The sequence below is a fragment of the Magnolia sinica genome, chromosome 15 (assembly GCF_029962835.1).
Source record: "Magnolia sinica isolate HGM2019 chromosome 15, MsV1, whole genome shotgun sequence".
Lineage (NCBI taxonomy): Eukaryota > Viridiplantae > Streptophyta > Magnoliopsida > Magnoliales > Magnoliaceae > Magnolia > Magnolia sinica.
The window spans coordinates 2,236,875-2,259,526 of NC_080587.1; the positions used below are offsets into that span (position 1 = coordinate 2,236,875).

Sequence of the window (22,652 nt, forward strand, 5' to 3'; positions counted from 1 at the left end):
TGCCACGTGTGTTGCATTGAGGGTCTTCTTTCATGGGATAAAGTGCGCCATCTTGGAGAAACGATCTACCATCACGAACACCGAATCCATGCCGCGTTGTGTTCGTAGGAGACCAAGCTCGAAGTCCATTAATAAATCCTCCCAAGGACCGTCAGGCACAGGTAACGGGGTGTAAAGGCTCGTATTCTGAGATAGCCCCTTGGAGGTCTGATAAATATGACAATGTTGTATAGCTTTTCCCACATCGCGTACTAATTGCGGCTAGTAATACCGCTCTTCCATAAGAGCTTGCGTCTTGTCTCGCCCCAGGTGTCCACCGAGGCCACCTCCATGTAGCTCATGAATAACCTGCTCCCTCAGAGAACTTTGGGGGATGCACAATCGATTCCCTTTGAAGAGAAAATCGTCCTGTATATGAAGGTCACTTGGGTGACTTTCTTGGCACTTCATCCAAGAATCTTTGAAGTCCTCATCCTCGGCATACAGCTCCTTAAGACAGTTGAAGCCGACCACCTCATTGCTCATCGTAACAAGTAGTGATGCACGACGGCTAAGTGCATCAGTCACCTTGTTCTGCTGCCCTGACTTGTGCTTCAAAACGAACGTAAATTCCTGTAAAAATACAACCCATCTAGCATGCACATGATTCAAGTTAGTCTGACTATTAATAAACTTTAATGCTTAATGGTCAGTGTACAAAACAAACTCTCTTTGAATCAGATAATGTCGCCAATGTCGCAGTGCCTGAACAACTGCGTACAACTCAAGCTCATAAGTCGACTACTTCTTTCGGGCTTCGCTGAGCTTCTCGTTGTAGAAGGTTACCGGCCTGCCTTCCTGTGATAATACTACTCCAATTCCGACGTATGAAGCGTCACACTCAACCTCAAACAATTTGTCAAAATTAGGAAGCACCAAGACTGGTGTTGTAGACAAACGATGCTTGATCTTATGAAAGCTCTTGTCAGCTTTATCGGTCCACTAGAACAATCCTTTTTTCATGTAATATATTATACGCGCGACTATAGTGCTAAAATCTCGCACAAATCAACGATAGAAAGTCGTCAACCCGTGAAAACTTCTCACCTCATGAATGTTTGTCTGGATCGGTCATTCCTTAATAGCTCGCACCTTTTCATCGTCCACATGAATGCTTGTGGACGTTACAACAAATCCTAGAAATAACAGGCTGTCAGTTAAAAAACTACACTTCATTAAGTTGGGGTACAACTTGTTAATTAATAGGACCTGCAACACCTGCCTGAGATGTTTCCTGTGCTCCGCCTCATCCTGGCTGTATATCAATATGTCATTAAAATATACTACTACAAATCAACCAGTGAACGGTTTTAGAACTTGATTCATCAAACGCATAAAGGTACTTAGTGCGTTCGATAGGCCGAAGGGTATGACCAGCCACTCATACAACCCTTCCTTAGTCTTGAATGTCGTTTTTCACTAATCACCGGGTCGAATACGAATCTGATGGTACCCACTCCTTAGATCTAGTTTAGAGAACACCTTGGTCACTTTTAACATATCGAGCATGTCGTCCAACCGTGGTATTGGGAACCGATATTTGATGGTAATTTTGTTGATTACACGGCTGTCGACACACATACGCCAGCTTCCATCTTTTTTTGGTGTTAATAATGCTGGTATGGTATATGGGCTCATGCTCTCTCTCAAGAGACCCTTACGGATCAATTCCTCCACTTGCCCCTGAAGTACCTCATACTCCTTCAGACTCATCTGATAATGAGGGCGGTTGGGCAGGCTAGCCCCAGAGACAAGGTCTATGTGATGTTGGATGTCCCTCATGGGAGGCAATCCATCAGGTAAATCCTCAGGCCAGACTTTTTTGAATTCGTTTAGCAACAGTCTTAAACTTGGAGGTATGTTTGAGGGTTCCTCTTCCTCGCCCTTCACCACTACAGCGTATACCTCGCTGGTTTCCTTGAATTCCTCCATAAAATTTCGAATGGTCAAGAGGGAACTCCCCTCCACTTTAGAGGCTTCAGGGTGGTTCTCTGGTGCCATAGAGGCAAGAATTATTTTTTGACTATCCTTGACGAATATGTAAACATTATCTCATCCCCGATGGGTCGCATCACGGTCCGACTGCCAGGGTCGACTGAGTAACATATGACAAGCTTCCATATCGACCACATCACAAAGTATTTGATCCTTATAATTTTTACCAATTGAAAACGAGATAGTGCATTGTTCAGTTACCTTGGTCTCATTTACCTTTTTTATCCAGCCAATTGAGTACGGGGAAGGATGTTTCATCGTTGGTAGCCGCAACTTGTCCACCATCACTCTCGAGACGATGTTCTCGCTACTACCACTGTCTATGATTATATCACAGACCTTTCCGTTGACGGTGCACCGAGTACGAAATATATTGTGACGTTGTGGATGTAATTCCTTTCGTGGGGCATACAACAATCACCTCATAACTAGAAATTCGCCACGATCCTCGCCCGTCATTTCATCGCCACCTGTTATTTCTTTAGTGGTTTGTTCATGTTCATCAAAGCAATGGTTTTCTTCTCCGGCCTCATCTTCAGTGCCCCCTTCATTTATAGTCAAGTGTGCTGCGGGACGTTGATGACAAGTGTTTGGCCGAGCATAAGGATTTGGAATCCTACTCAGACCCGCTGTTGTGGGTGTTGCAAGTTGAGGTTTAGATGAGCCGCTCCCCGTATCACGGTTTGCGGTTGTAGGAAGTTGAGGTACTGGGTCTTTTCCTCGTGATAGCACTGGATCCTGCGTGGGACCCGTCATGGGAGGTTAAGTTCAAGGATATGGACGAGCAGGAGCTCTTGCAAGTTGTGTTTCTGCCCTACCCGCCAATTGAACTGCTTCTTCCATAGTCCCGACTGGGCACATCTGAACTCGGTCTTGAATTGTTGGTCGCAACCCATCTATAAATCGTGTCACCTTTTGTGACTTAGATTCTGACAGATCGTTTCGTGTAGCCAGCTGTTGGAATTCTTCAGTGTAATCTGTGACTGTTCGATTTCCTTGTCTGCAATTTTGATATTGCTGGAATAATATCTGCTCATAATCACTGGGGAGAAATCGTGATCGAAGAAGACATCTCATCCGTGGCCATGATAAGATGGACACCTTGTTCTGACGAGCTCGTGAGAGTTGTAATTGTTCCCACCATGCAGAAGCATCAGATTTTAATTTAAACGCTACTAATTTTACCCTTTTATGATCTGACACGTCCATATAATCAAAATATCTCTCCACCTCGACTAGTCAATCGAGAAAATCTTCTATACGTAATAAACCATTAAAACTAAGAAGTTCAGCCTTACCTCGATAGTCTCTTTTAGCACGATCTAGATGATCACCTCCATGGATTGGTCGTCGGTAAAAACCCTGATTAAGGTCCTCGTCGCTGAAACTTAAATCATCTGGTGTAGCCCTACGGTTTACCACTGGTAGTGCTCTATAAAAATCGGGGTTGCGTCGAACGGCAACCATGGGTGGTGAAGCTATCGTGGGTGGGGGAGCAACCAAAGGTGGTGGAGCACCGCCTAGGGCTCGAGGCGGAAGTAGCGCATCCGCAAGACGGTCGAGAGTTGCCTGCAGCCCTTGCATGGTCAACTGACTCTCCGAAAGATAACGAATCCCAGGATCACCGTCCATAGGATTTTGATTCATACCTTCATTGTTTGCCATCGGCCCGAGGGGAACCCTCGCTTTAATACCAATTGACGCAAGGATGAACGTGATAAGGATAACTACTCCGAATCCACGGAGTTTCTCTGGACTCCTCACAGAGACTTCTCGAATCCATGAGGAAAGAAAGCAGAAAATAGAAATAAATTTTAAGAAATTCGAAATTGATTAATTGATGAATAAAAATAATTTCACAACCCTTTAAATAGGGGTACCAAGCAATGGAAAAGAAATCAGAATCAAACTACAACTCAAACTCCTAGAATCTGTGACTTACTATAAATAGTAAACTTACTATTTATAGACGGTCGTGATGTCTACTAGTGCGCAAGGTTTTCGGCCAAAAATAGTAAGTGTCCTATTTGGCTTCACCAAACCGTTCTCCTAATTATTCTAAGCTCTTTTCACGTTGGGCGCAACTCCTAAAGCCCGACAGATGAAGAGTTATAATCAAACTAAAACTTACTATTTATAGTAAAAACGAAATTAAAACAGGAAACGATCGTTGATCCAGGGGTTTTTCGCAATTTCGGGTTGCGCAACCTAGCATAGCTGGGTTGGTTGCCTAAAGTAGCTCGTTCTACCCCATTCCGGTTTGCAAGATACGCCCGATCTACAGTCCGACGGTCCGGATCACTTCTGTCGTCGACCGGGCCTTTTCTGATCCATCTTGGCCATGAAACTGTCCACGACCCGCTCTACATCAAAATCCCATTGGATCGGTCCGGCAAGGGCTTGTTTGGCCGGGCGCTGGATATGGGATTAAGACGGATCCCATGGGTTATACTCTTTACATCCCATCCCATTTTCTGTTTGGGACAGTGGAATAAAAACCATTCCACGCACCCTCGTAAACAGCGCCTAGATGCCGCCAATCCCGAGATATAGGTTTTCACCGCTGTGTAGGGCCCACCAAGATATCAATGAGATATCTACTCCCTCCATCATTTTCACCTGCCTACATTCAGCCATGAAGTTGTTTTGAGGTAACTATAAAGCAGTGAGTGGGGCACACCATGAGAAGCAGTGGAGATGCAAACCCATCCATTTGTGACCATCCAAATACCTTGCTGGATATCCCATGGGCTATCCCAAACCCATGGGATCAACAGACAAACACTGACACCACCATCATTACCTTAAAAACCATTCCATCCCACCAAATCCCATGGGATCGGTCCGGCCAAACACGCCCTAATGGTCCTGAAAGGGGCTCCATGGGCCCACGGTGATATATGTGTCTGATCCATGTTGTTCATCTATTTTGACATATCATTTTGGGGCATGAGCTCATAAAGGAGGCATACTTAAGGCTCTAGTGGACCACACCACAAGAAGCATTGGTAATAGTAACATCTACCCTTGAAACCTTTCCAAAGGCCTACCATGATGTTTATTTGCCATCAAACCTGTTCATAAGGTCACGTGGACTTGGATGAAGGGAAAACATAAATATCAGCTTAATCTAGAACTTTTGTGGCCTTGAGAGGTTTTTAATGATAGTTGTTCAATCTCTACTATTTCTTGTGCCATTGTATACTTAAGCCTTTGATCTGCTTCATTTTTAAGACCATGCCCTAAAATGATCTATTTTAACGTAGATATAACGCATATCAAGGTTGGCCTAACAGAGCTCCTGTCAGCACTCACCATCTCTAGCTAGCCCCGATGCATGAGGATAGTACGGATCGGCCCCAAAATTGTAAGCTCAATAAAACCACACCATAGGAGATAGTGTTTTGGATCTACTGATGTTTTGGATTAAGTTGATATTTATTTTCCCTTCATCCATATTCGCGAAACCTTATGATCATCTTGGATGATAAATAAACATCACTATGGGCCATTTGAAGGCTCCAACAATGGACACCATCATCCCCTTTGTTTCCTGTGATGTGGTCCACTTGAGATTCGGATATGCTTTAATTTTGGGTTCGTTCCCTAAAATAATCTGGACAACAAAATAGATGGCATGGATGATTATATATTGATCACGATGGGCTGCACAGAATTTGCTCACTACCCTAGTACTAGAGTTGGACCCAAACCAAGATAGTTCAAAAGTTCATTTTGAATTAATTTAAAAACACTGGGCTTCGATTGATTCAAATAGAAATTCAAACTAAACCAAGCCTCAAAGTCAAGTTGGTTTAAAAAAACAAACCAAGCTCATACTAGGATAGTACAAGGTCAGCTTTGCTGGAAGCTTGGCTTGATTAAGATCAATTTTTTTGGACTCGTAGATTATGTGCACATTGATTCCTCGTGGTGTAATCCAATTGAGCTTTGGACATGATTCAATTTTGGGATCAAGTCCTAAAATGATAGGTAAAAACAAATGGATAGCATGGAAAATACATATACAAGACAAGGTAGATAATACATAATATTTGTGTTTGTATTTTCCCTTCATGTGGCTTAGGAAGTTTTAACGGTGGATGCTCAATCAAGAATATTTTCCTATGGTGTGATCCACCTTAGATTTGGATCTTCTTCATTTTTTGGATCATATCCTAAAATGTGCAAGCAAAATGAATGAACAGCATGGATAAAACATATACATTATAGTAGATCCTACATAGAGCTTTGACACTACCTGGCTGGCTCATGTTGAGGTCATTAGCCAAATGGCGTCCAAACCCTGCAAATGGTGCGGTCGAACTGGAGTGGAATTTGGCACGAAAATCACACCAGTTAAATAACCCTGTTTGATTGGCGATGGCCATCAAATGGAGGTTGGATGAGGTAAGAGAGAGAGAGAGAGAGGGGGAGGAGGAGGAGGCACAGCAACCCCCGTCACATGTTTTTTACACGTGGCGTGGAACACCAAATTATACGGGGCTACCATGTTGTAATTATAAAATCCTCTCCGACCCGCGGGTTTTACTTTAATTCGGCTGATAAGAAGTCAGTGATCCACAGCCAACGTAGGCCTCACCAAATGGAAAAGTAGGAAGAGATGCTAATCGTTGGTTTTTGTGTCACCATCATATGTTTTGTCTTTCACCAAACCCACTTAGGTAATAAACTCGGATGGACCACACCGTGTGAACTTAGCAATGCTGGGTACAATTGTACAACGTCCCTGTCCATATGGCCCATGTGAGCTTGCATTAGGGGGAAACGGATTGGCTACTCCCCCTGCCACCAGGATGGTGGCTGTGGTCAGTGTTCTGTGGGCCCCACCATGATGTATGTGTTTCACCCATTCCGTTAATCTATTTTCACATATCATTTTAGGCTTGATGCAAAAAATGAGAGGGATATAATTCTCAGGAGGACTACACCACAGGAAAACAATAGTAATTAAATATGGATCATTAAAATCCTCCTAAGGCCCACTCTACTGTTTATTTGACATCTAATATATTTATTAGGTTATACAAGCACAATGAGGGAAAAAACAAAAATCAGCTTGATCCAAAACTTTTATACCCCCAAAAGGTTTTTAACTCCCGTAACGTGGTCCACTTTAGATTAGGATATACCTCTCTTATGGTTTCATACCATAAAACAATTCGGAAAAATAGATTGATGGCATGGTTGAAACACATATATAATCGTAAGGATCACAGAGCACCGACCATCAGCCGTTGGTTGGTGGCTTGGGAGTAGCTGATCCATTGTCGCATTTGGGCTTGTCTTGTATATGGTTAAAATTTTAGTCCTATGTTATAAAATGCCACAGAAAATAGACAGATGGTGTGGATGATATCCATACATCATGGTGGCCACTCAAAGCTCCTGCCTGTTCCCAGCATTAGACGGCTGTGAAAATGATGATATCCAGCTGGTGGACAGTGAGGATTCCCTGCAAAAGCCTTCGGCAGGAAGTTGGGGCCACATTGATGTTTGTGAGAAATCTACTCCATTCATCCGTTTTGCGAGCTCATTTAGTACATAAGCAATCTAAATCCAAAAATCAAGTGAGCTGAAATGTAAGGACTGAATGTCCGCGGTTGAAATATTCGTTGGAGCCATGGATATGCTTCGATTTTGATCCTAACTCCTTAAATGAGCTTGAAAAGAATGTATGGACAGCCTATCCGTAGATACACGGTGGCCCAACTGAGTTTACTCAGCGTGATAAAAGCATACTAAGTAACTCATTCATAAATATCACTGTGACCCAAGGAGAATTTCAATGGTAGTAATTTCCCTGTCCACCTTCTCCATCGTGCTGCTCACCTGGGTCTTGGAGCTGGATCATTTTTATCCGCATATCCAATAATAACCTTAGAAAATAGATAGATGGGTGAATTTATCTCAGACATTTTGGTGGGACCCACCTATGTGAACTTCTTGCCAAAGGTTTTGGCAGAAATACCGCGTCCCTTTCGGATATTTACAACATGGTGGACCCAACGGAGCTTGGATGATTCCCGCGCAATGCTTTGACGCTGACTGCACAAAAGTGGGGTTGCTGTGTTAAAAGAATCGCCTGAAATGCAGTTCAATCCAAGCCGTCCGTTTTTCAGACAGAATGACAACTTTATTCATTTTATTATATATATATGCGCTCGACCTCACGAGTCCGTGCCATGAGGTCGAGCTGTGTTCACTGTGATTCTTTTTGAACATCTACCCCATCAGTTAGATGTACCATTCCATCGTGGGTATATGTATCAAAAATCAACTCAATCCGTAACTTGTGTGGGCCACACCACATACAGAAGTGTAGAAGGGCCGTGCACCATTAAAACATTCATAATCATTTTTTGGGCCAACCGAGATGTGGTTTGCAAATCCAGACCATCCATTATATGTGTCCCACTTGGATGAGGGTTCAGACCAAGTTTCAATAGCATTAAAAACTCAGGTGGGCCCCACCAAGTGTTTTTATATTTTTTAACGGTGTCTTCACATGATTTTAGATGTTATAGCCCACGTAAGTTCTGTATGCGGTTGATTTTTAGGATATCCCATAATTTAAAGGGGACCCATCAAATGCATGGTGTTAATGTTCGACACGCATCACGATGGGGCCCACATAGCTCAACCTCACGGGAGCTTATACTGAGATCGAGCGCATGGTACATGGAAAATGGTACTACAAGGTCGACCTTACGGGAACTTTGCATGAGGTCGAGCAGTGTGGGCCCCACCATGATGTGTGTCGAACATCGGCACCATTGGCCAGATGAATCCCCTTCGGGCTACAGGATATCCCTAAAATAAACAGTATAAGAAGCTCAGATGGACGATACAACATAAAACCTTGTCAAAGACATGCTTTGAACATATAAAATCATTTGATGGGGCTCATATGAGTTTTGGATGCAGTTGAAACTTGTTTTGACACCACATCCAAGTGTGATACATACAATGGATGGGCTGGATTTGTGAAACACATCTAAGTGAGCCTAATAAATAATTATGAAAGTTTTAATGAGAAATGACCTCTCTCAACTGTTGTAGGTGATGTGGCCTACCCAAGTTTTAGATTATTTTATTTTTAAGCCTGTGGGCCACAATGGAATGCTACATCTTACTGATGGTTTTGATGTTCGACACACATCACGTGGCTTACACTGCTCAAACTCATGAGAAGTTCCCATAAGGTACACCTCATAGTACTGTATATATTTGCGAAGAGCACAGTTTTAAAAGCCACTCAGTGCCGTAAGTACTATAGATTTTTCGTATAGACAGTGGTCCCATCCTCGCTGGACTTCCGCTAGCAGGCGTAATGGGTATAGCCTGTCCCTAGCTCGGCACCGACTGGGCTTATGAGGGAGGGTACAGTGATGTATGGTTTCATCCACACCGTCTATTCATATTTTCATATTAGTCTAAGGGTATAAACCCAAAATAAGGTAGATCTAAGAATCAAGTTGGCCACACCACACTATGTAACCTATTTAAAGGTTCATATAGAACCGGACGAAGGGAAAACACAAATATCAGGTTGATACGAAACTTTCAATGTATCGCCCACTCTAGCTTTGGTTCAGTCTCATTTATTATGATAAATAGCGGCTATAAAATCCGTACATCACTGTAACCCTTTGATCCCCCTTTGTGGCGGGTGGGGATGGACGGGTTGTACCCGATCCATGTCGGCGTGCTGCACTTTTCAAAGGCGCGGATGGACACGAGCTCAGGACATTTAGGGTTTCTGAACTGAGTAAATTCCACGATGCCCAATGTGATGAATGTGTTTGATTACCACTGTTTAGGTGTCTTCCAGTTCAATTTAATGCATTGTTCGTGTGCTTGTCCACGTAACACTCCAAAATTGCGGGGTGCGGATCAAGTGCAGTGTTATATCCATGGCAAGGCCTAGCTAGCTAGAGACTGAATTTTCGTGACTGAATTTTCGTGACAGGGGCTTTATGGGGCCCACCATCATATATGTATCTGATCCCTGCCATCCATCTATTTTGTCAGATCATTTTAGGTGGGGGGCATGAGCTCATAAAGGAGGCAGAGTGAAGGCTTAACTGGACCACACCACAAGAAGCATTGGTAATAGTGAGGAGGCCTACCATGATGTTTATTTGCCACCAAACCTGTTCACGAGGTCACACAGGCTTGGATGAAGGGAAAACATAATATTCATCAACTTAATCCGTGGCCCTAAGAGGCTTTTAATGATAGGCATTCAGTATCTACTATTTCCTGCGGTGTAGTACACTTCAGCTTCTGATCTGCCTCAGTTTTGGACCCAAGCCCTTGAAGGATCTACCAAAATAGATGGACAATGTAGATATAACACATATCAAGGTTAGCCCAATAGTACTCCTGCGGGGACTCTCATCTCTAGCTAGGCCTGGTGCATGGGGATAGTATGGTCGGCCCCAAATTGTAGCATATTCATTATTCAAAGCTCAATCAAACCACACCAGAGGAGTGTGGGGACTAAACACAAGTTAAAACTTAAATAGATGGAAATTTTGAATTAAGTTGATAATTATGTTTCCCTTCATCCATGTCCATGTGACCTTATGAAGATCTTGGATGAAAAATAAATATCACTATGTGCCATTGGAAGGGTCCAACAGTGGACACCATCATCCCCATTGTTTCCTGTGATGCGGTCCACTTGAGATATGGATATGCTTCAATTTTGGGCTCTTGCCCTAAAATGAGTTAGACAAACAAATGGTTGGCATGGATAATTATACATACATTATGGTGGGACACACAAAATTTGCTCAATATCCTATTACTATAGCTGGAAACAAACTAAGATAGCTCGAAAGCTCGACTTGAATTGGTTTGAAAACGCTCAACATGAATTGATTCAAAGAAATTCAAACCAAACTAAGCCCCAGAGTCAAACTCATTTAAGAACAAACAAACCGAGCTGAAACTAGGGTAGTACAAATTCGGCTTAGATCAAAGCTCAGCTTGATTAAGCTCGATTTGATTCGGCTCATAGATCGTATGCACATAGTTTCTACTTGGATATAATTCAACTTTCGAATCATGTGTCCTAAAATGAAATGTAAAAATAGATAGACAACATTGATAATATATATACATGACGGCGTAGATAATACATAATACATATACATGAATGTAAACTATTACCTCTGGTTTGGTCCTCTTGAGCTTTGGATACTATTCAATTTTAGACCATATCCTAAAATGATATGTAAAAATAGATGGCCAGCGTTTACTTACTATCCTAAAGCAACTTTTGAATTGGCCGGTGACCTCAACACCCGCCACATAGCTAGTGATAAAGATCCATGGGGCCCACCCTGATAAATGTGATTTATCTAGCCATCCATCAAATTTTCTAACTCATTTTACGGTACGAGACAAAAAAATAAGGAAGATCCGAACCTCCAGCAGACCACAACACATGATCTAAATTTGTTAGAGGATAGAAGCTTGGTTGACTTGATATTTTGACCAAACTAAACCAAGCTCATGATCGTATAATTTGAACCAAACTAACTCAAACATTAGAGATGGGCTCGTAGCTCGGCTTGTGTAAAGCTCGATCAGGGAGTATCACATAAACAAGCCAAACCAAACTTGGGTCCAACTCTTTTGAATGCGGCCTGTGTACAACTCTATCCATTACTCAATACGATGACTCCTCTTGCAATACCTTTTCACATGACACCAATGACCAATTACAAGGAACTTAGCATGATATAGTGTGTTGAGTAAACTTTGTAGGGACACACCTAATGTATGTATTGTTGATATATGTCTTAAATCAATCAGGAACAAGACAGTTCAATCCAATCGACAGACCATACAATCCTATCAAGTGACCGTCGATCCCATAGAGTAATTCTTGATTTTATGAGTTTGCTTTGCTGAGCAATTTTGAGTGTATTCGTCGATGACACTTGATCCTATTGAAGGTTCTATCGACCGACTTGAGCAATTTTGCAGAATTATAGTTTTTGTTTTTTAATTTGGTTCTAACTTTATATAAGGGCTTATAATCGGGGATTAAGGTATTGAGAACGTTCTAAGGTTATTTTGAAACAAAGGGGAAAGAAAAGCTAGAGTTTTCTAAAGGATTTTAGTTTTATAAAGGATTTTAGGATTCTTCGGATTGGTAAGTCTATTCATCTCTTTTAATACTTTGTATCATGATTTTTTTTCGTAAGGATTTTTTGACGTAAAATCTTGTGCTCTCTTTGTGCTTTGATCTCTTATTGTTTGATTCAGATTCGCTTCTGCCCATCCCCTAACGTATATGTCTTACCTTTTTGTAAAATTATTAAAATACCTTCCATATTTAAATTTCACCAAATAAGGCTTTTCAAGGTTAAAATTACAAAATTATCTTTATTTATTTATTTATTTAAAATTTTGATGAAGTTGATATCGGTGGGTCAAGCTGTACATATATAACATTCAACCTGTTGAATTCTATCATTGAGATGGAAGGAATGAAATTCTGACAAATCCAACCCAAAGGTGGGCCACACTGTAGAAAATAACATGAAATGTCCATAAACGCACAAATTTATGTATGGTGCATCTGATAATTTGATTAATCAGGTCTTTTATTCAAGTGCTCATGGGGTGTACGTGTTGGGAAAGCGGATTGGCTGATGTACCACACACTGGCTATATAGCTGATGTACCTACGACAGCAAGTTACGTGGGTCTATTCATGAGGTATGTGTTATATCCAAACCGTCCATCCATTTGGCGAGCTCGTCTCAAGGGTTGAGACGAAAAATTAAGGCATATCAGGCGGTGCATGTGTTGGATGGGTGAGATGTCATGCACGTACCTTTTGGGCCCCACAATTCTCAACTTTTCCCGTACAAGTGAGACGTCATACCCCAATTAGGTTGGGAGAGGCATTATTAGATAAAATCCGAACAAGGGTAATTCGGTGGTAAAAGGTGAAAATCCTTCACCTAATCCGCTCCCATTAAAAACCAAGCTATGTGGGGCCACGTCACATGTGCTGAGCTCAGAAATGAGGTAGATCCAGGACCCAAGTGGCCCACGTTCACCGTTGAATTTTTCTGGGTTCAATATGATGTCTATGTACAATCCAACCCGTTCAAAAGGTGACTCCCACTAGAGAGAAGGGGACAGAAAAAAGATCAGACTGTTCAAAATCTTATGTGGACTCCACTAAGGTTCCAACCATGGCAGCACAACCACTACTGTTTCTTATGTTGCGGCTCACTTGAATCTTGGATTTAGTTGATTTTTGTGCCATAATTGTAACATGATGTGGAGAAACTGATGGACAGAGTGGATTTTACACTGACATTTCTACGGGTCCCACAGGGCTTTGTTGGACGGTGTAAATTGATGCATCAAGCCTCCCTTATGCATTCAGAGAATCTTTGACTTAGAGAACTCTCTCTCTCTCTCTCATCTCTCTCCTCGTTTCTTCGACGATCATCGCGCTTTCCTCTCAGTTTCCTGCAATCTCTCTCTCTCTCTCTCGATTTCCTGGAATCTCATCTCTCATCTCTCTCTCTCTGAATTTCCTGCCATCTCATCTCTCGTTTCTCACTATCTCATCTTGCCTCATCTCATCTTCCTCAACTCATCTTCCTCATCTCTCTCTCTCTCTCCTGATTCTTCTATCATCGCTCTGTCCCTCTCAATTTCCTGCAATCAGACCTCTCTCTCTTTCATCTCTATCTCTCACCATTTCTTCGATCATCGCACTCTCCCTCTCAATTTCTTGAGATCTGATCGCTCTCTCCCTCTCAATTTCCTGCATCTGATCTCTCTCTCTCTCTCTCTCTCTCTCTCTCTCTCTCTCTCTCCTTTTTCTGGGGATTCGGAGCTCTCTCTCTGTTCTGGAACAATGGCGAATGCGCTTGTTTCAATGGTTGTGAACAAACTTCGAGAAGAGGTTTATTTGGTTGGTGATGCCAAAGAAGAACTTATAAAGTTATCTTCTACATTGGAATCCATTCAAGCACTTCTTAATGATGCTGAGATTATGCAATTTCACAACCAAAGCATTCAAGTTTGGTTAAAAAAGTTCAAAGATGTGGTTTACGATGTGGAGGACGTGGTTGATGAGATGATTCCATTCCCAGAATCTGAATCAGGAACCCACAACGGTGACTATCGACTCATGGGAAACCAGCCATGGGCGTGCTTATTTTCACTCTTTTCATGTTGCGGTCTAGAAGATTGGATAAGGTTGGCCCATGAATCAATGTCCGAAGGCGACGACATCGGAGATAAGGTGCGGACATTTGTCAGTAAAGTCGCATCACAACGCGATTTTGCTCGTCAGATAAAACAAGTAAGGGTCAAGCTGGATCAGATTGCAGCTGACACAAATAAGTTCAGTTTTAAGGAGATTCACAGTTTCCGTGGAGGTAGTCAGCTTCACAAGGCCGAGTCTCAAACGAGTTCGCTCGTAGACGAATCGAAGATGTTCGGGAGAGACAGAGACAAAGATATCATAATAAGCAAGTTGGTCAGCGGGAGCAGTTCTGAGGAGGGAGGAATTCATGTCATTTCGATAGTAGGCGTTGGCGGGTTGGGCAAGACGACTCTTGCTCAATTGATCCACAATGATAAAAGGGTGAGGAGCCATTTCAATGTGTTTCCATGGGTCTGTGTATCTGATGATTTTAATGTCATAAATCTTACAAAAGAAATTATAAAAGCAGCTGGAGGGACAAGTCCACCGGATTCTCAGCTAGACTCATTGCAAAAGCAGCTTATCCAAACATTACAGGGCAAGCTATTCTTGATTGTGCTTGATGATGTGTGGAACGATGATAGTGACAGGTGGGAGAAATTAATGCTTTCCTTGCAAAGAGGTGCTCCTGGAAGTAAAATTTTGGTCACCACTCGCAGCGAGAAGGTTGCAAATACATGCATGCCGTCTGCCTACATGCATGAATTGAAAGGTTTATCCTATGATGATAGCTGGTTACTGTTCAGAACCAGAGCTTTCGCTGGGAGGAAAGTGGAAGATTGCCGGGCGTTGGAAAAGATCGGAAGAGAGATAGTGAAGAAGTGTAAAGGAGTGCCTCTTTCGTTAAAGGTAATTGGAAGCGTCATGCGTTCCAAGATGACCGCACAAGATTGGAAGGACATCTTAGAAAGCCAAACATGGGAAATACGAGACATCGCGAAAGGTATCTTACCAGCTTTGTTGTTGAGCTATTATAATTTGCCTGTCCATTTGAAGCAGTGTTTTGCATATTGCTCAGTATTTCCGAAAGATCATAAGATGGAGAAGGATAAATTGGTGAAGTTGTGGTAAGCTCAGGGTTTCATCAAGCCCGATGGAAAAAGAGAGATGGAAGCAATTGGAGGAGAGTACTTTGACGAACTACTGGCACAGTCTTTGTTTCAAAAAGTGGTGATTGAATATGAACATGAAGAAGAAGAAGTCGGAAGATGTACAATACATGATCTCCTGCATGATCTCATCCAATTCATTACAAAGAATGAATGTTGCATCTTTGAGAATGGAAAGTCGGACACCAGCTCTGTTACAGTCCGTCATTCATCATTTATTGCCACCAGAGAAACGTCACACATTCCTGCCCCTCTATGTCATGCAAAAAAATTGTGAACACTCCTCCAAATCGGACCTTCGGTAATTGATACCATCCTTGATAATTTATTCCAATGCGCTAGGTCCCTTAGGGCATTGGATTTCGGTATTGGCACCATAATCCATTGGGATATTATATACTCTGGCACCGACATTAAAGAATTGCCAAGCTCAATTGGGTTGCTGAAGCATTTACGATATCTTGACTTGTCTTTTTCCAAGATAGTTGAGTTGCCAGAATCAGTGACTCATCTCCGCAATTTGCAGACTTTGAAGTTGAATTTTTGTACAGAACTCGAGATACTGCCAAGTGGGATGAGTGCAATGGTCCGCTTGAGACATCTGGAATTTGAACTCACAAAGAAACTAAAGTACTTACCGGAAGGGTTGGGGAGAATAAGTTCCCTTCGAACGTTGAGTAGGTTTATCGTGGGAGGCGATGGAGGATGTAAGATTGGAGAGCTGAAGCGACTTGACTCTCTCCAAGGAATGCTAGAAATAGAACACTTGGAGAGAGTGGCGAGCGTGGATGAGGCTAAGGAAGCACAACTGGAGAAGAAGTTACAACTTCACGTATTGTCTCTAAAAATGTCACCAGACGATGCTCTTGAAATGTCAGGAAATGGTGAGGCGGAGAGGATGAAAAATGTAGTTGAAGCCCTCAGGCCGCCCCTTGCAAACCTAGAACAGCTGGAAGTTTGGGGATACATTGGTTACAAGTTCCCAACCTGGATAGGAGATTATTCATCTTTCTCAAAGTTAGTCAAGTTGAAATTAATAGATTGCAATAAGTGTACACAGTTGCCTGGGCTAGGGAGACTACCTTCGCTTAAATACCTTCTAATAGAGGCAGGTCTTGTAAAACGGGTGGGAAGTGAGTTTTACGGGAATAGCAGTGGTGGGGGCATAAACGGGGTGGCATTCCCGAAGCTGGAAGAGCTCCAGTTCAGTAACATGTATGAATTGGAAGAGTGGGAGTTGAGATTAGAAGATAGAGAGATAATGCCGTCTCTACACTCATTAAAAATCAGAAAATGCCTGAAATTAAAGGCACTGCCGACACACCTCCCGAAAAGTCTAACGTCCCTCTACATCATTGAAATGACGTGTCTCCCCTACGGATGGAAACAATTGGAGTCACTAGAGACTCTTACTATCGGCTTTGGCTATAAATTGAGGTCTCTTCCTGATGATTTGGGACAGCTCAAGTCGCTTAGGAGAGTAATGATCTTCAGCTGCCCTGAGTTGCTGTCATTGCCTCGGTTGCAAGGCCTTACCAGTCTCCAAATCAACTTAAGTCCAATGCTGGAGGAGAGATGCAAAGGGGAGGATTGGAGCAACATATCACACATCTCAAACATCGAGATTGGTTTCAAAAGAATCAAATGAGGCGCTGAAGATGAGAAGATCCATCGGGTAGACAAGGTTCAAAGATTATCACGGCCAACCAGGTACTCTCTCTCTCTCTCTCTCTCTCTCTCTCTCTCTCTCTCTTATCAGATAATGTGAAGGAGATCCACACTGCCTCGTGCTCACCCTAGAACTCAAAAATTAGGCTGGCCCAAAACTTAGGTATGCCACCCTGGAAATCACTTTTCTTAATACGTAATTTTTAATGTGTAATTGGGTAGTTGCAGATAAAAATTAATTTCTTGTTAGGTTTTGTTAGGACCATGCCACAAAAAAAAAAAAAAAAAAAAAATAGTGGTAATTGAACACCCATCATTAGAAACTTTTTGAGGGCCATTGAAATGTTTATTTTCCATCCAACCTGTTGATGAGGTCACAAATACCTAAATGAAAGACCACATAAATATCGGCTTGGTTCAAAACTTTTCTGGCCCTCGAGAAGCTTTTAATGATCAATCACAACTTTTCCATATAGTATAGTCCACATGAGATTTGGACCTGTTACATTTTTGGGCTCATATCCTAAAATGATCTGTCCAAATGGATGGACTGTGTGGATATAAGGCACATACTTATGAAAATGCCATCTTTAGGAGTCGTAGCCAGGTTCTACCGCTTAATACTATCTATTCTTGGGACTTTCAAATATTGTGTGTCACTTTACTATAAAATATAAATCAACATTGCTTTCTGCTAACATATGCATTTACTATTGCAATTTCTTTAATTGGTAGAATTTCTTATAGGAACTAAAGGAAAAAACAATCAAGTGGCTGTAATTCTCTATGTAAATCATGTACTACATTTAGAAACTGTTCAGTCCTTACAAGGTCTCAAATCAGGAGGGAGGATAATGTTAAATTAGATTTGTAATTTTCGCCTAGAAGCTAATTGTTATAAAAACTCATCTTATTGGTATGCTTCATGCTCATATTACTAATTGAGGTTACTTATTCTGTTTTTTTTTTTTTTTTGGTGGCAAACATGAAGGAGAATGCATATTTCTATTCTATTTTGTTGTTGATAGGTATCCTTTTCATCTAGCTGTTTAATCACCTGGTTTGGTCACTAAGTTTGGCAATAGCTTGATTTCTTTTTTCAATTACAGAAGAAAAAAGAGATATGCTTTCAGATTTCTTCGAATATCAGGCATGGCAGCAATGGTGGCCCATCATTGCAACGACGTGTTGAGCAGAGGAAGGCATTGAAGTATTTCTGGTCATTTGTTAAGCACACGGGAGCACAAATTTCTCAGGCCTCACATAGTGTTGAGTATTCAATATTAAATTACAAGCTCTTATTTGTGATCCATCAAAAGAAATTGTGAGCGGTGAACAAACATGTATTCAGTATTCTTCATACTCATGGCATTTTATTAAAGATACAGCTTGAGGTGAAGGAGTTATGGAGCTCAATGAATGGATTTCATCGTATGGTTTCAAATGGTTTAGAATCCAATGAGGCAATAGTTGATATGGTTCATCATGTCATTTAAGATCATGATAACCAATTCCTGGGGTTCATAATTATGTGCTCATTCAATCTTAAATTTAACAGATAAAGCTGGGAGAAGAAGGGTGGAAAGAAGGCAATTGGGGGTACGGTGAGGAGAGGTCCTGATAGTGTAGCCCGGCATATGTGGTTGTAAGGCACAAAAGATTCACTGTTTTGTAGTAGATCATGTTTCTTTGCCTTTGCTAATAACCATTGCCCTGTAATTTTCAGATATATCTGGTATTATGAGAAGGGTTGGGGGAAATTTTAGGGAAAGATTACAAGAACTTGGAGGACTTGATGCAGTCTTGGATTTTGCTGTAAGTTGCCACTCTGTTATGGAGGTGAGCTTGCATGTTGATTTGATCTCATCTAAGACATCCATGATCAAAGTATCTTGAATGCGTAAAGTGGAGACAATAGTTATATGTCATTACCATGCAGGAATTAGAAATTTGCAGTTATATATATTACAAACAAACAACCCCTTTCTGGATATGATGTCAGTTCATATTCTAGGCATTTGCCGGACCTATTACTTGGACGCTTACTTTCTGAGGTTTGCCAAGCTGACATTTTGAGACACTTGGACAGTCCTAGACACATATCACTTCAAAATCTACATGGACAAAGAGTCGTAGCAATGTCATAAAAAATGTTGCTTATGGAACAGTTTAATTGATGCGTGAAAATTCTCTACAAACTTCATTTCATCATTCTTAGTTCTTTTTGTTATGCAATTTCCTCTGTCAAACCAAAGATTCTTAGGCCTCAAGCTTGCCTCAATTCTCTTGTTGTGAAGAAATTTCTTGCAAGGACTTACTCTCACTCTAAGTTTTAGTTCATTTTCTTTTATAGCTACGGTTACCCATGTGACAAAAGAGCGCAAGCTCTGTTGTCCTTTTTACTCTTTTCTTCTTTTGTTGGAGTTCTGATTTTTTAAGAGAATAGGTAATGTTCAAATGGTTTGCTAGTTCTTAAAATGATCATGCATGATTTTAATGTTTCATTAGCTAATTATTTGTTAGTTTAGATTACTAATTTATTTTTATTTGAACTATGTGAATATTCTTTTCTAATTTCCTTTGTCTTTCTTGTTTTCATTGTTAGGTTTTTCAACCTTACAACACAGATACATGACTTCCAATATTTTGAGTGATGTACATTGCCTTTTTATTGTCTGGCCGAACTTACGATGAATCATGTAAATTTTGTCTTATCCAATAATCAATGTGAGTTGCATTTTCCTTTTTGGGTGAATGGTTGATCTGATTCATTGGGGTTTTGCTTCAGATCAAACTGAAGAAACCCTATTAGCAACAAGTAACAACAACTTAAATCATGGTATCAAAAGCTACCCCAACCTTTAATTTTATATTGTTCTTCTTCCATTGTCTTTTTTTTTTTAATATCTTTCAGGCCTAACCTAGAAAAATACCCTTTTTAGATTAGAAGCAGAGCCCCCTTATTTTTCAGAAGATCGATGCTTTGAGTGCCAAAATCAAGGTGAATTCTAAAACGATTTAAATACAGTAGCACTCTTTCTTTCCAATACAAACATGAAATAGTCTTGAAACATAAATTCTCAAAATCCTAATGTGTACTGGGCATGAGTTGAATTTTTGAGTAAGATGTTGACTTAGCTTGAGTTCTGCCTTCATTGTGTTTTCTGTCAAGCTGGGCTGCTTGTTTTCTGTCAAGCTGGCATGAGATATAGATTCCACTCAAATCAAGGTGCCAGTCAGTTTTATGTGGTCTTTTTGTAGCAATCAGTTCTGTCCAGTTGCTATTTTAGAACTCCCAAATGTGGTCCAAAGTGGATTTGGACCAAAGTGGGGATAGTTCCATTCCATTATTGATATATGTCTAGGCCCAAATTGAGATTATAATAGTTTCCTGTTCAGCTTCAAATGCATGGACTCACAACTAGCTGTCATTATGAAATTATGAACTAAAAATGGCGCCACTCATGTGTTGGTCATTTCTTCCATTTGAGTTAGATTATTGCAGTTCATTTGAAATGAGCATCCCAATGCGACCTTTGAACTTGATTTAAAATATGTTTTTCATGGCACTAATGCTTACATATGATTATCGTGCATAAAGAATTTTTCTTCCGTTAGGAAATTCTATCATGTTACCTGTTTCATATAAGTTATATGAAGTATATCCTGCACATGGCAAGTATATATGGTGATTGGGACTGTTCGCTGGTTGTCACTACATTGGTGAGCAATGAGCCAAAAATGACAGAGATTGGACTGCTCTAATCGCCCATTTATGGCAAGTTTCGCTTGTTGAATGTGGATGGATGTTTGTATTTTGAGTTAACTGTACCTTTTCAGCCCACTGACCGGATGGCTACCCAGTTGGATTGCCTTGCCTTTTGGGTATTGGCAGTCCACCTGGTGACCACAAAGCAATTGTCCTGATCACTGTACACATGTACCACACATACAGTTAAAAACATATTTTAACTGTACCTTACCACATGTACACATATATTTGTTGCATTCTACCTTTGTCTAATTTTATTTTTGTTCATGTTTTTTTTTTTTTTTTTGTAATTTGGGTATGTTTGATTTAGAACTTATAACTGAAAAGTGCTGACGTTTAATATGCATTTCTTTGTGTATTTAGGTCACTGAAGAACAGCTTGCAGAACCCTTCCAAAGTTTAGAGGTAAATTTGGGCAGTAGAGGGATCAGCACCAAATGGTTCGTGACTGATCTTGAACATTGAATTTTAATAAGAATGCTTGCTCATTGCGTTGTATGTTGATGACTAAATCTCAAGGAGAATGTTGCACAAAAGCTTCCCATCATTAGAAATTTCGGTCAGAAATAGAATTGACCATCATAGTGTGTAAAAGAAAAACCAAAAGATTAATTAGTATGCTATCTGTTGCATAACATTTACTTGCCGAGACTATTAATTGGCAACAGTTCTATTGTAATTTTTAATCAGTTACATACCAATGTTTACCGAGAGACATTTTGAAAGTAGCCCTTGTGTGTAACTGCTTAGTCTAGCTTATTTGAAGTGGCCCTGCCATTCAATTTTTCTCATCATGCATATAAGTATTAAGAGATTGTGAGGTTGGTTGCAGGAGATGTATAAGCCAGTCAAGTGGCAAATGATGCAGTTGGTGGTATTCGGACAATTGCATCTTTTTGTGGAGAATAGAAGGTAATGGATCTTTACCAAGAGAAATGCGAGGTCTCAATGAAGCATGAAGTCCGACAAGGAATTGTAAGTGGTGTAGGCTTCGGCTTCTCCTTCTTCGTGGTCTTCTGCACCAACACCCTCATTTTCTATGCCGGTGCTCATCTTGTACATGATGGGAAGACAACATTTTCCAAAGTTTTCAGGGTAAGTAGAGAATTTGTGTGTTCTTCTCATTCTCATTCTTCTTGTTCTTACTCCGATTTTCATTTGTGATTGTGTGATGGCTTTCAACTGCAGGTTTTCTTTGCTTTGATAATGGCAGCATTTGGAGTCTCATAGACCAGTGCAAGGGCTCCAGTTGCAACCATTCGCTTTTAAATGTAGGACTGCCATGTAAAAATAAATAAATAAATCAGTATTTTACTAGTTTAATGGGGCCTTTTATTTTTTATATGGGAAGCATGTTTCCTGCTCAAGTTTGTATGTTAAAAAATTAACTTCATATGGACTGATGTGTTTATATTGGTGAGTCCAATCTGTATTACTTTCTAATGTTATGAATAAAGACTTTGTTATTTTGGTCGTTGTCGAATTCGATACCCTGTCTGTGTTTACCACTGACATTTATGGCCATGTCTAAGTTTCATAGTGTATCAATAACTGCAAATAATATTTCATAGTATTAAAACTAGTTAGTTTATTTGTTTATGGTTGTTTTTGTTTTGTTCTTAATATGTTGAAGGTGTTTTTTTTTTAGCCTATTGATTTATTTTTTTTAGTTTGTCTTCAATTGTTGTTTCTGTTTTGGTAGTAATTTCAGCAATCTAACAAGTATATTTTAGCCCAGGTTACCATGTACTCTGTTTGTGCTATGTTTAGATTCCCTGATATGTAGAAGAGG

General features: G+C 40.7%; 2 protein-coding genes across 10 annotated transcripts in view; both read left to right on the forward strand.

The window, feature by feature from the left end:
* Positions 1–22,652, forward strand: part of LOC131227215 (disease resistance protein RGA2-like) — a 112,662-nt gene that overhangs the window by 67,489 nt on the left and 22,521 nt on the right. The gene's annotated exons all lie outside the window — the stretch shown is intronic.
* LOC131227217 (putative disease resistance protein RGA3) overlaps positions 13,715–22,652 on the forward strand; it is a 69,195-nt gene continuing 60,257 nt past the window's right edge. Inside the window, exons 1-8 of one of the 9 annotated variants that reach the window (XM_058222966.1) lie at positions 13,715–17,251; positions 18,198–18,356; positions 18,477–18,566; positions 18,647–18,733; positions 18,815–18,927; positions 21,224–21,304; positions 21,693–21,955; positions 22,049–22,348. In XM_058222966.1, coding sequence (XP_058078949.1) covers positions 13,958–15,382 — 1,425 coding nt within the window. In that variant the 5' untranslated portion in view covers positions 13,715–13,957 and the 3' untranslated portion in view covers positions 15,383–17,251; positions 18,198–18,356; positions 18,477–18,566; ... (3 more) ...; positions 21,693–21,955; positions 22,049–22,348. Of the gene's footprint in view, positions 17,252–18,197; positions 18,357–18,476; positions 18,567–18,646; positions 18,734–18,814; positions 18,928–21,223; positions 21,305–21,692; positions 21,956–22,048; positions 22,349–22,652 lie in introns of those variants that run through there. The other 8 variants (XM_058222968.1, XM_058222971.1, XM_058222973.1 and 5 more) reach the window with 8 other exon arrangements.